We start from the raw sequence: 13,567 nt of genomic DNA, 5'->3' as shown, positions 1-13,567 counted from the left end.
AAACCTTCTAAGAGCCCTGAAAGAACCTATTTTATAACTTCCTTTTACAGATGAGGAAATAAATCACAGAAGCAGTAAGTTCTTGAGTAGGAAGTTGAAGCCTGACTTCAAAACTTGTGGTCTGTCCAGTCTTGCTTTCCAGCTCTACATTGATGCAGTCTTGCTTTCCACAAGAGCTGATGGCCAAAGGGACAATACTTGTCAGGAATACAAGTCAAGACACAGGCCCAGGTGGCTGCCACTCAGGCAACAGCCGCTCCATTTTCATGGCTCAAGTATGTCAGAGATGATGAGGATGGCACAAGACAGGACAAGGTTCAGATCTGTTGTTCATAGAGTCATACTTGACGACATCTTAACAACAGTAACAGAAAGAGGCGCTTGGTCCCTACACTGTGCCCTCCAAGTGTTCTGCTTTGTTCTTCCCCCAGGGATCCCAATGGCTTCAATGACTGGACCTTCTCCACTGTGCGGTGCTGGGGGGAAAAAGCGAAAGGGACCTACAGGCTTGTTGTCAGGGATGTAGGTGAGACCCCACCCGGGCACTCCCTCCTATTGCCATGTGTTTGTGCTCTGAAGCTCAGAGTCCTGGTTCCTATGTGGAATACCTCATAGATGCCCAGGAAGTGTGCTCCATCCAGTGAATGGGTGCTGACATCCGAAGCTCTGTCTACCACCTCTCCTGTTTATTGGGAAAGCGCCAATCCATTTTCCCTCAGGATAGCAATAGAAATTCCTTGCTGAAATTACACTGCAAAGGCCTTTCCCACATAATCATCCCTCAGCCAGTTTAGGGGGGCAGCAATGATGGGGACTAATTTTCCCCATTTTTAAAAAAAAACTGTGATTGAGGGAGCTCTGGTGGCCTAGTGGCAAGAAGCTGCACTGGAATCCCAGAGGTACACAGTTCAAATCCACCAGATGCTCCGCTGGAGGAGGGGCAGTCTCCTCCTGTACCAGTCAGATCTGATTTGACGGTACACACACATACACACACACACACACACACACACACACACACACACACACATAATAATAAAATAAAATAAAAACTTAAAAAAAAAAAACACAAAACTAACTGAGATCAGAGATATGGAATGACTTGTGTAGGGCCATGTGGTAAATTAAGTGAAGAAACTAAAAATGAACTCAACTTTGTAAATTACAGTCAACTCAAATATTCACTACATCAATGGTTTTCAAAGTTTTCTTTGTTTCATTGGAAGGACTCTCCCCTACCCCAGCTGTCACTCCCGCAAAATCCCACTCAAAAGAGAAAAATGTGAAGGAGATAAAAGTAAAGCTTCTCGGGAGACTAGGGGTGCCACCTTTCAGTCTCTCCCTACCCACCTCCCCAGGCCCTCCCTGAGGTCCCTCTGTAGCACTCTGGATGGGGGGGGGGGGGACACAGCAGGCCACCTGACCTGCTGCCCTCTGGATGATGGTCGGGCAGGTAGGGCCTTTGCTGTTTGACATCTCTAATGGAGTGGCATGGCTGAAGGGTGGACCTCCTTTGCTGTCCCAGGAGACGAACCTCTCCAGTCTGGCATCCTCTGGCGGTGGCAGCTGACCCTATATGGCTCTGTGTGGAGTGCAGTGGACATCAGGGACAGACAGAGGTACGTAGAGCTGCATGTGCCAGAGAGAAGGCACGTTTTGGAGTGTGGTGAGAACAATGAGGACGCTAAGGCCCTAAGACGCTCACTATGTACCCTGCCTGTGTTCCCAGCTCAGGAAAATGGATGCCTTTGTGTTCCAGAGAGAACCCAAAGTGTGCTCCACCCCTTTTTTCTCTGGGACTCCCCTCTCTTCAACTCTCAGATGGGAGGATGGGAGAAGATAGATGGTATAACAACCTTCAGTCGGGCGTCTTTGTCCCCTTTTCTTCTCCACAGGCTGTTAGAAAGTGCCATGAGTGGAAAATACCTCCATGATGGCTTCTCTCTGCCCTGCCCACCTGGGCTGGAAATTCCTGAGGAGGATGGTTACACTATCACTCCAAACACCCTCAAGGTACTAAGGCCGAGATTCACGCTGCGTGAGCTGGGTGGTTTAGTCATTAGTGTGATACTCAGAGTGACTGGGGAAGTTTGAGGGATGAGAAGATCTTGTTCCCCACCATGCTTTCCTGGAATTTTTCCTGTTCCAGCTAACTCGGATGGCACCCTTAGAGGGAGGTGGTAACTTCCTGAAGGAGACACTTTCTGAGTTTATTGTTCTGGGTTAAAAAGGCTCAGAGCTTTGCGAAAGGGCCCCTAACATAAATGTTTGTATTTCCTCCAGACGCTGGTGCTGATAGGTTGTTTTACCATCTTCTGGACCATCTACTACATGCTGGAAGTGTGCTTGAGCCAGAGGAATGTGGCCTCTGCCCCAGTTTACAGGCGTGGACCCTGCCACAGTCCCCACCGGAATCGAAAAACCAGGGAGAAGGGGACAGAATTTGAATCCATGCCCCTTCGTGCCAGCAAAGATCCAGATGAGGCGGAGACTGAGAGTAGGGACCCTCCCACGACCCCCACTTCCCTTGCCCCAGACCTGATGGACCAAGCAAACTGGAGCCTGTCCCAGAACATCAAGAGTGTCCTGGACTCCCCTCATCGGCACTCGTCCCCAGACCTATTACAGGGAAAAGAACAGATGTGCTGACCTCAGAGCCTGACAGATGCAACATGGACTTGGCTCTCCCTTCCTTAAATGGGGGAAGCTTGGAAAGTGCGCCCAGCTCCCAGACCTCACTGGGAGCTCTGGGGACTAAGCAGTCCTGCTCATGTCGGGAATCCTGCTCACATCAGGAATCCTGAGGCCTAAAGAGTATCCTCTAACTGCTCGGGAGGCGGAGGGCCTCCTCGAAAAGCAGGTGGTAGAAGAATGGTGCCCTTAGCAATCCGGTCAGAGCCATAGGATCTTCCTCAAACTTTTGGTGCCAAGGGCTTGGACAAGAAGATGGCCCCCAGTTGGGCAGGCCTCAATCCTATTTTGTGGAGGCAAGCCAGTGGTGTGGGTCACAGGGACCCCAAGCCATGCATGGCTGAGAGAGAAGGTGCCTACCATAGCCATAGGAGTATCTCAAAAGAAACTTGGAAAGTCCCTTAGGAAAATCACCAAGAGTGGAAGCTGGGAAGACTCCCTGGCCAAGCCTGGGGCCTAGGCGTACGGACCAAGGGCCCAGAGACAGCTAGCTGCCTTGTCTTCCTGCCATAGAGCAGGACCTTGGACATGTTGGTATGGCAGTTAACCCTCAGTCCATCATCCTTGCCCTGAAAGCAGCTGCCTTCCTGATCCATCCCCCACCCTCCTCATGAAGGATTGGTCCAATGCCGCTGCAGAGCTGGAGATGGACAGGGCTCCCCGGGCCTGGCTGGACCATCAGGGACCATCTGCAGTTGGGCTGTAGAGCTGTGCTCAGACCTCAGTGTGTGGTTTAGAGGACAGTCTGGGGAGCCACTGCCGCTTCAGTTCTGTGACCACCCTATCTTCCTCTGCAAAGTGCTCAGGGAAATGGCCTTCGCCATGGAGGCCAGCTGTCTACCCAACAGGCTGTGACTCTTCCCGCCATTCTCGGCCTCCTCCTCTCTCATGGGCTAATTGGTTGACTTAATTATTTCTAATGCTTCAGACTTGGTTTTCTCTTTTCACAGCAACATTTTGTTGAATGTTTTTTCCCCTGCACAGCTTTTCAAAAATAAAAACCTTTCAAACCTTTCTGTCCACTCCCCATCTCTGCTTTTTTCTGCCTCCTCAAATTGAATGCCAGTTGGCAAGTTGTTCCTCATTTTCATCCATAAACCTCACTTGCCTCCCATTGCCCAGTTCCTCTGAAAGAGTTTTACTCCCTGCACTCCTGGAAAGGATCCCTAGTAACATAGGGCTTAATGTGTTGGGCTGCTAACTGAAAGGTTGGTGGTTCAAATCCACCAAATGCTCCAAAGGAAAAAGATGGGCACTGTCATCTCATAATAATTAAAAGCATCGAAATCCATTGGAGAGTTCTTTGAATTGGAACTGACCCAACCGCAGGGGTTGGTTTTGGTGTGGACTCTTGGATGGAAAGGGCCCTTCGAAGGATGGATGGTTTCCTCCAGAAACACAAGATGCCTATGTGTTCCCTTCTCCGATTTCCTGGAACCATAGTAGAAGTGAGCGAAGCAAATCAAACACTGTCATCAAGGATTGAGAAAAGATTAATGTATTTTTTTTTATTTCGACCCAAAAAAATATTCCAGAAAAAAAAATATAGGGGAAAAGGGTTGGGCTGGGTCTCCTTCAATGGACAGTTGCTGCCAAGGAGGGCAGTGGACTTGGTCCACACCATGGCTACCCCAAGCCCGTGTCCCCCTGCTTTGCTCTGGACAGGGAGAGATAGTAGAGGCGGGGGTGGGGGGGAAGTGGGAATGGGAGAGAGGCTGGACAGGGCAGTGGTGCTAGGGGGTAATGAGTGGGGCTGAGGAGGGGTGGGAGGAACTGCCTAAGTGCAGTCACCTTTGCTCAGTGACAGAGGCTCAAAGCTTGGCCAAGGCTGCAGGGATGACACAGGTGTGGGTGAGGCAAGCTAGGCAGGACGGCTGCAGCCGACGAGCTGGGAGCGGCAGGTTCAGGGCTGGCCCTCCACCTTCTAACTGATGATCTGCCTTGGTCGTCCGTAGCCTGTCATGCCGGCCTGGGAGGCCCCTCTGTTACTGCCCATCTGCAGGCCAATGACATGCTTGCCCTCCTGCAGTTGGCTCTCTGTGAATTCCCTCTTATGTTCCTGGGCTTTCCTAGAAGAGAAGAACCAGAATCAGCGCTTGCTAGGGCGCCATGTTTTCCACTTGTTTTCTGTTTCCGGTTCCTTCCTAGGCCAATCCCACTCCTTTCTGGGTTCGTTTTTTCTTTCTCTCCAGTTGAGCTTGCCCGGTTTGGGCAGACTAGATAAGCCCCCAAAAGTAGAAAAATAACAAGAAACAGCAAGGACTCATTGCCTCATCCCTGCCCTTTTCCCAGCCCGTTGCTTCTTATTCTCTTGGTTACTCACTTCCCCGTGTGATTCCTCAAAACTGACATTATAGCCTAAGCCACCTGCCACCCCAGTGCAGAGGCCTAGGCCTGAACTGGGAGAATCCCTGGGGCCGACATACTTCATAAACCAGTTGGGGTCTCCACGGTAGTGCCCATCATTCTTGGTCACTGCCAAGCTGCCCAATGCCATCAGGGTTCTCTGCACTGCTGCCATATCTTTGCCTGTGAGAAGAAAGAGAAGATGAATGTCAGGACTCCAAGCCAGAGCCCGCCCAAATCTCCCATCAAAAATACACCTCTCGTTCTGGCATGTTTTTATCTTTCCCCCTTCTTGCTGCAGCCTCCTGTCCCCCTGTCTCACTCTCTCCTCAGCCCCTCTTCTTGTACCTTCATAGAGGTCCACAGTCTGGAACATGTCGGTCTTGGTGACCCCATAGTCCTCGGCTGCCTTCAGGAACTGAGCCACCTGCTCCATCTGCTTGAAGACCATGGAAGGTGGGTTCTCAGGCACCTTCACTGGCTTGGCGCCATCAGGATAGAGGCTGTTCACCAGCTTGCTTAGAATCTGCCAGGCAAGAGACACAGCTTAGCTTAGCATTCAATGCAGGATGCCTGCCCCCAGGCCTCGCAGGATGATGCAGCCCCAGCCCCTCTGCCGGTGCCACTTACCACGCCGTTCTTCAGCCAGACCTGGAAGCCCAGGCGCCCACGGTCCGGACGACCCACGTCGGGGCCACACTGCATTACTATCCACCCTACCAGCCGCTCCTCCAGGTCTTCGTCATACTTCTTCTCGATTTTGCACTGCACTTCACGGCTCATGCCGTAGGAAGGACCTTTGTTGGCCATGTTGGGAAAAGCTAAAGCAGGATGAGGCAGAGGAGGGAGAGGTCAGAAGACCAGGGAACAGCTCTTTCCTTGTGCCATGCAGCCCTCAAGCTCTGTGTAGGGTGCCCAACCATCCTTGGCATCTCTACCCCCCTCACGTCCTGGTTTCGTTTTCATAACATTGCCGTCTGGGCCAGGCTCATCCCTTCAGTCCACGGGAGCCTCTCTAAAATTAGATATCAAATATTTGGAGGTCTAAAGCAGGGATCAATGTTTTTCCTGTAAAAATCAAACAGTAAATCAATCTTTTAGGATTTATAAATCACATTTTCTCTGTTGTTATAGCGTGAAAGCAGTCATAGAGAGTATATAGACAAATGAAGTTTATCAATACAACTTTATTTATAAAGCAGGCAATAAGATGGATTTGGTTTATGGGTTACAATTTGTTTACCCTTGGTCTACAGCATCCTCTTTTTTGTTTGTTTTTATTTTTTTAGAGAATTATCTTTTTTTTTCCTTGCCAAAATTGGAGGAAGAGGCCTTCCTGAGAAAACCGCATTGTCCCCCCATCCCCAAATAAAGCCAACATATGTCTTTATCCAGCTAGGTCTCAGGTGATTTACTGTCTCAAGGAAAAAGTTACCTGCAATTCACATCTGTCCCAACTTTATTCTCTAGTCTACAATTAGAACTTTTTGCCAAATCATCTCAGCTGCTGGCCCACAGCTGAAGAGACTCAAACTTACCCACCCTGAGCAAGTGGTAGAGACCTAAAGTCCAAGAACTCTTGGCAAAGAAGCTGCATTTCCTAAGAGGAACCAGAATGAAAGGGAGAATGGTATGCCTGCTGACATTCTCTCATGCTCTTGGGCTCTCACTACTGTAGTAGCTTGAATAACCAAGAAGCCAGCGTCCTCCAGGGATAGTCCAGAGCCAAGAATCTATCTGCTACAGTTGGCAGGCCCCTCCCTGTCCAGACCCAAAAGCAGCTGCCAACCTGAAGTCTGGGGGCAGGCACTGCTCGGAAGAGCCTTGCAGAACAGCAGGACTGAGCAAGCTGCAGGGCACACGTGGGTGTGAGCACCCAAGGGGTCACTGACCTCACATCAGGGATCCCCTGGCCACAGGGTTCCACTTAGAGTGGGGTCACTCTTGTCCAAAATTTTTCTGAAGAGAGCACTAAAAGAGGTACCAAATGAAACCAAACCCATTTATTAGGCTCACCTTGGTCAGAGAGATTGGAAAAGGTGGGGGGAGGTGGATGAGCAAGAAAATGGACTGACGGAGATGGCCAATCCCAACCACTTTCTCTTATCAGAACTGAGACCTTCTCTCTCCCCATTCCCATCACTGTAGAAGTAGAATGACATGACGTCATCACATCACACTCCTCAACAGCTGCTAAACTCATTATGCAAGACCCTTTTTCATATGAAGGACAACTTTCTGAGCTCATTTCCCATCTGTGAATTGAGACAACAGTGTTTACATTAGAGAATGCTGAGAATTAAGTGAGATGATGTCTGTGAAATATCTAACACAGGCCTGATAAGTAGCAGAGCTCTGAAAGATTCAGTCCTTTGTCCCGCAGAGCCCATACCATGTCCTGGCTGTGACCTGGGAGGAAGCTGTGCTTTGACTTGGATTAAAAGCACTAAGTGTTCTTCTCATTCCAGCCTCCATCCAAATGATGTGTGAGAGAAAGAACTCTGGATGGAGTTTCAAAAGCGCCTTGGACAAGTCACTCCTCTCTTATTTGTAAACTGGGTCTCCTCTGAGGGTGTGGAGGTGAGGTAAACTTTCCCACCTCATTGTGCCATTTCCAGCCCAGTCCATCGTGCCACTAGAGTGAAAAGCCAGGCTGCTCTGTTCTCCTCACCAGGTAGCTGCAAACGGCAAGTCCTTTCCCCCACCCATATGCACACCTTGCTCCCACTTTAGCTTTTATCTCCAATTCTCAATCACTAAGGATTCGGCAAATAACTGTAATAAAACAAAATCCAGAAGTCAGATGGAACCTAGTCAGTTCTATATCCTAGCCTCCAAGCCAGCCGCAGCCCCAGGCTTTGCCTCATCCTAGGCAGCTGCTTCATGGAGGGGGCAGCCGCGCCCTCTTAACCCCTGCCCTGCTCTCTCTCCCCTCACACCCTCCCAGACCTAGTGTGGGCATGTGGAAAACAGGCCAGAAAGAGACGGCTTTGCGTCTCAGGATAGTAAGAACAGGGCACAATTCAAGGTGTCCAAGCTTATGCTGACAAGCTCACGTGATAGCAAACTCGAGATTAAAAAGCAATGTTTGGATTTGGGCCAGGGCAATAGAAGAGGACAAAACATACACTTCCAGCCACTGCCATCTGAAAGCAGTCAGTCCTAAGAAACCTCCAGCCCCACATTTGAATGTGGGAAGAGGAAAGAGAGATGGCTTCAGGGCGGCACTAGGTGTGAGAGTATCTCTACAGAAGCTCCTAGAAGCCCCAGAAGAAGTGACTCCAAAGCTCTGCTCTGTACCTCTGTCCTGCAGCTCCCTCAGGACCCCTCCCCTCTGGGAAGCTGGGCAGTAGCAAAAGAGTCCAGACGCAGAGAGGCAGGTGCCACCTCCTGCCTGCAGAAGCCCATGAAAATCTGGCAGAACCTGGGTCTTTCCATAATTATTGTGCCCTATCCTCAAACACAGCAAGTAGGAGTGAGGCCCCTGGATCTGAGATGCTAGAGGGATAAGCACATTTAAATTCCAGGAACAAACAGTGGCCCTATCACGCCACAGTCCATGCTCACTGCTGCCAGTTGACCTGTAGTAACCACTGAGGAGTGCTGGCAGTGTCGTGATTAAATAACTTGGCTGCTAGTCGAAACGGTCAGTGGTTTGAATCCACCAGTCCCTCCACAGGAGAAAGATGCGGTAGTCTGCTTCTATAGATTGTTGTTATGTGCTGTTGAGTCAACTGTGACTCATCATGACCCAATGAACAACAGATTGGAACTGTGCCGTCTTCACAGCCTCCAACACATTCAAGCCCATTGGTACAGCCTGAGAATTCCTTTGGGGTGCTTCTCCTCCACTCTGTCCTCTACAGTTGGAATAGCCTTAATGACAGTGGTTTTCACTTTTTTAAACCACTGAGAGGAACCATCAAGACCTTTTAGAAAAGGCCTCGGATCCCAGGCTTCCCAGCCCCGTGTGAGCAGCCCAGCCCATCATCCCAATGCCCTTCCTTGGCGGCACCCTCTCAGTGCCCGCCCACTCTCCCACTGGCAGACTACAGAAGGAACGGCGTTTCTGGAACAACAGCTCTCTCACCTGGTCCAATACCCTGCCACCCCACACTGCCACAGGCAGGCTCTGATGGCTCCCACCTGTACAACACGTCCGAGAGTTGTGTCTTTGGCTAGAAATGAGAAACCTCCCTCCACTCCAGCTCCCAGGTTTCTCCCACCAAGTACTGTGCACCAGCCTGTTCCTGTTATGTGCCTTCGCTTTGACTATGACTCATAGTGACCCTAAGAACAATTTCTCTGAACTCTGTCCTGTCCTGAGCTAATCTCACTGTCCTTGACACACCAGTCTCACTGACACAGTCACTGTGTCAATCCATCTCATCCAGTTTTCCTCTCCCGCACTGACCCTCCGCCCTTCCAAGCATGAAGTAGCTGCTCTTTCTTCTGCCAGGTAGCAGCCAGTGCTTTTATAAAGCAAAGCCCCGGGCAGCCCTAAGAGTCCTGGGAGAGAAATGCAATGCCATCTCACCATCAACCTAAGGCCACCTCCCACCTTCTTAAAGATGAGGAACCAGACACCTCCAGGCTTGCTGAGGGAGAGGAGTGGTCTCCTCAGAGCCCTGCCTGTCAGTGCACTCATGCTGCTCTCAAGCCCCTCGCAGCTCTCCCCTGACCCCAGACCAACGCACTTACAGGAATTGCTCAGACTCACAGGAGTTCAGTCTCAGTGTCTGGGGCTTGGAAGGACAGGGCAAGGCACTGGCGGGGTGCGGGGTTTAAAGGGCTGGTGTTGTGATGATGTCAGCCTCTCCTGCCACTTTAGCCCTCAGCCCCCTCCTTGCTGGAGGAAACCAGCTCCCTTCCCCACCCCCAGCCCCCTCAGTGACTCCACACAGGCTCCATATTTGGGGAAAGACACCAAGTTGGAGCAGTCTGCCGGGGGCTGCCGAGACATTCCCTGCGTGCTTTGGAGATGGAGCGGGAGGGAGGGGCTGTGCTGCCAGCGGGGAGCGGGCCGGGAAGAGCCTTTTATGGACAGGACCACGGAGGCCTTCCTTGCCATCTGAACTTGGGGCTGCTCCTTCTTCACTCTTCCTGCTCCCCAGAGTTTGAGAGGAGGAGGGGGAAATTCAAAAGAGCAAGAGCGTTGTCAGAGAGTGAGGAAAGAAGTTGGGAGGCAGTGGATTCTAAGGTTTTCGGGAGCAAAGCACCCTCTCCTACCAGGGCTTCTAGTCCTGCTTGAGTATGGGACTAGCCTTTACTACATGCAGTTAGGACACGCCAGGTACTTTGCAGACACTCATGTAATATGTTACATTCTCTCATTGCCGTTTACTCAGAATTGACTCGGAGCTGACCCTCCTTTGGGGCTTCAGAGGCTGTCAATCACAAAGAAGGAAAGTGCCCATCCTTCTTCCATGAAGCAGCTGGTGGATTTGAGCCAAGTCTTCGAGCTGACAGCACAACTCCCTACCCACTAGACCACAAGAGCGAGAGCTCCCTAATATGTTACAATGTGAGGGTGTAATTACCCTACTTTACAGATGAGAAAACAGAGGTTCAAAGTATGTCTTATTCAATGTCACATAGTGAGCCACAAGGGGCAGAGCTGGACACGGCAGCTCTCAGGATATGTGGAGATCTCAGTTGGGAAGAGTCTTGATTTTCATGCTCCAGTTGGGGGTGGGACTTCAACATGACACTCTGGGTTCCTATGTAGAGCCAATGACAGTCTCTGAAGCCTGCAGGGCTGGAGACAGGATTGTTGGCCAGAATACTCAAGAGAGGGGGCTGAGCCCCTCCATCTCCCACCTCCAAGACCACTGTTGTTATGTATCATCAAGTTAGAACCCATTAATAGCTGATGGTCAAGCAGGTGTTTGCTGTTGTATACTGTCAAGTTGGAATTGGCCCATAGATGACCCTCCAGGTTTTCAGAGGCAGTGAACTAACTGCCCATTCCTTCTCCACAGAGAGCTGGTGGATCTGAACTATGTGTCTTTGAGATTGCAGCAGTTTCTTCCCACTAGGTCACCAAAGAGGCTGCGAATCACAAGGGAGGAGAGTGTTGGTTTTTTCCAAGGAGCAGCTGGTGGATTTAAACTGTCACCAGAATTCTCTTCCAGGACCAACTGTCTTTACCTACCCTAGATTTCATTTTACTTGAATCACCAATCAACAACTATTATAGCAGCAGTTATCAAAAAAATGTATTACACTGAGCACATCTGCTGTCAAAGACCTGTTTAAAGCGCTAAAAGCAAAGATGTCACTAAAAAACCAAGCTGTGCCTAGCCGAAGCCTTGTTATTTTCAATTGCTTTCTATGCTTCTGAAAGTTGGACAATGAATAAGGCAGATCGAAGTGGAATTAATGCCTTTGAACTGTGGTGATGGAAGAGAGATTTGAATATTCCATGGATTATCAAAAGAATACAGTCTGTCTCAGAAGAAGTGCCATTAGGGTGCTCCTTAAAGGCAAGGACGGGGAACTGTCTCCTAGACTTTGGGTATGCTGTGAGGAGGGACCAGTTCTTGAAGGTAGAGGGTCAGCAAAAGAGAAGACCCTCAAAGAGATCAGCAGTGACTATGATACAAAGGGCTTGAGGGTATCAGAGATTGTGAGGATGGTGTGAGATAGGCAAGGCTCTGATTTCTATGAATTATAGTCTACTCAATGGCACTGCACATTTTAGAAAACAGACAAGACCCCTCATGCCAGGAAAGACTTTGACTCATATGCCCCCAACCTCCTTTTCCAAGGCAGGCAGGGGTCAGCCTCAGAAAGCCCACCAACCAGTCTGCTTCGGTTAGTCCAGAGCCTAGCGGTATATGGAGGTATACTGCCTCCCAGCGGTCCCAGAAGAGAAGAGCAGGTGGTGTAGCTGGGACTCGGCAACCACTTTTGATGCCCTGAATCCAGTCTTCTGGCTGTGTACCGAATTCACCAATTTCTTTGCTTCTAAATATTGCCTTTTAAAAACTGTTTAAATGTAAATTTCTCTCCTCTTAGAGCCTGCCTATTCACCCTGAGCACTCCAACATGGGTGCCAGCCAACATGCTCACTGAGCGTTAAGCAGCATCAACACTGCCTGCAATGGACTCAGCTGGGATGGGCTCACATCTACAAACATCAACAGCATGGAGAGAAGATTCTTCAATACTAACCTTTGCCCAGCACAGTGTCTAGCACAGAGTAGACCCTTGATAAATGCTTACTGAATGAACACTATGGCTCAAAGAGGAGGCAAAACTAGGGAATCGAAGAATTGCCCTTTCCAATGTGATCACAGCTTGGGAAATATAAAGTTCAACCAGAAGGAACGGGAAATAAAGGATCCCCACGCTCCCCTCACTGCTCTGAACGTCTCTCCTGACACCCAGGAAAGAGATTAAAAAAAAACAGCAGGGCTCAAGACTGTGTCTGGTTGTTTCTTTAATTGAATGCAGACTCATTCATAGAAAACAGAAATGCAACCCCAGCATGGAAACAGACAAAACGGAGTTCTAAAAAAGAGATCAAGACCCGCCTCCTCTCCCCAGTCACAGGAGAGCAATAAAAACGAGTTTGGGTGAATGAAACACATTCCTGTCCCAAGACAGAGCACTGGCCTGCACCTTCCCTGTCCTTGGCATCCGGAATGGACAAGTGGGGTGATGGAGAGCCAAGGACCCGAGGAGTCACAGGGCCCAGAGCTGGGGAAAATTCAGTTGTAAACTCCGAAGTTTTACAGGGATGTAAGTGTGCTGCGACAAACACAGAGTTGGCTGAAAACTGGACGGTAACTTAGAAGCCAGCCCCGAGTCCTAGTGCGAGGCAAGGACTGGGGACTTGAAGGGTTATAAGCACGTCCCTTCCTTTGCCCCGTCAGACAGGTATGAGGTCTCACTGGGATGTGGCGGAGACCAAATGGGCTGGGTTCTTTGTACCCTCGCCCCTTTGCCCACCCCTGGACATTCTTGGGCAATGTCAATGGCACTGAAAGGCCCCAAACTGGGGTTTGGCAGGATGAAAGGTCTTGGAAAAAAGGAAGAATTTCTTTTCCATCCAACCCTGGTGCCAGCATCAGTCTGGGGGCCTGATAGGGTGGGGAGGTGACCTCTGAAATGCAGCCTGACCCTCACTGCTAAAGGGTCAGGCCCCAAGCACAGATCAGAGAAGAGGCACCGCTGCCCTGGGCCTCTCACAGGTGTTAGCACCAAAAGCACCTGTATCAGCTGGCCAGCCCCATGTGCATCACCATGCATCCTGGCTGAACGGGGGTGGGCAGTGATGACAGCCAGGTACAGCCCCACCAAGAACCTGGGTCCTGGTGCAGGACAGAGTATCACGCCCCAGACTGGGGTTCTGGAGCAGGAGCCTAGGATGTAGAAAAGTCATAGGGTCCCAGGCTGAAGGGGATGGAAAGGACGGGCAGAATGCAAGGCATGATATGGGAGAGCAACGTCTTCCCTCCTTCCTCCTGCAGAGGGACAAACGGAGAGCCAAAGGACAGGGGCCCATTGACAGCCCCAACACTGA

The 13,567-nt window shown here is 50.3% G+C and overlaps 2 protein-coding genes across 2 annotated transcripts in view; one reads left to right on the top strand and one right to left on the bottom strand.

Annotated features, from left to right (window-relative positions):
• The window catches only part of PCSK7 (proprotein convertase subtilisin/kexin type 7), a 31,137-nt gene extending 28,432 nt beyond the window's left edge, over positions 1-2,705 (top strand). The window contains exons 14-17 of the mRNA XM_006890813.1: positions 432-526; positions 1,526-1,619; positions 1,896-2,013; positions 2,284-2,705. Coding sequence (XP_006890875.1) covers positions 432-526; positions 1,526-1,619; positions 1,896-2,013; positions 2,284-2,649 — 673 coding nt within the window. The 3' untranslated portion in view covers positions 2,650-2,705. The remainder of the gene's footprint in view (positions 1-431; positions 527-1,525; positions 1,620-1,895; positions 2,014-2,283) is intronic.
• Positions 2,706-4,173: 1,468 nt separating this feature from the next.
• On the bottom strand, positions 4,174-5,854 carry TAGLN (transgelin). The gene is made up of 4 exons (XM_006890811.1): positions 5,668-5,854; positions 5,386-5,563; positions 5,118-5,220; positions 4,174-4,760 (listed from the first exon to the last, which is right to left on the bottom strand). The coding sequence occupies exons 1-4, from the start codon at positions 5,845-5,847 to the stop codon at positions 4,616-4,618; spliced, it is 606 nt and encodes a 201-aa protein (XP_006890873.1). The 5' UTR covers positions 5,848-5,854; the 3' UTR covers positions 4,174-4,615.
• Between the last annotated feature and the right edge of the window lie 7,713 nt (positions 5,855-13,567).

Source organism: Elephantulus edwardii, unplaced genomic scaffold, assembly GCF_000299155.1.
Source record: "Elephantulus edwardii isolate Elephantulus edwardi_28Jun2011 unplaced genomic scaffold, EleEdw1.0 scaffold00093, whole genome shotgun sequence".
Taxonomy (NCBI): domain Eukaryota; kingdom Metazoa; phylum Chordata; class Mammalia; order Macroscelidea; family Macroscelididae; genus Elephantulus; species Elephantulus edwardii.
The sequence above is the reverse complement of the archived record's forward strand: the minus strand, read 5'-3'. Positions and strand labels throughout refer to the sequence as shown.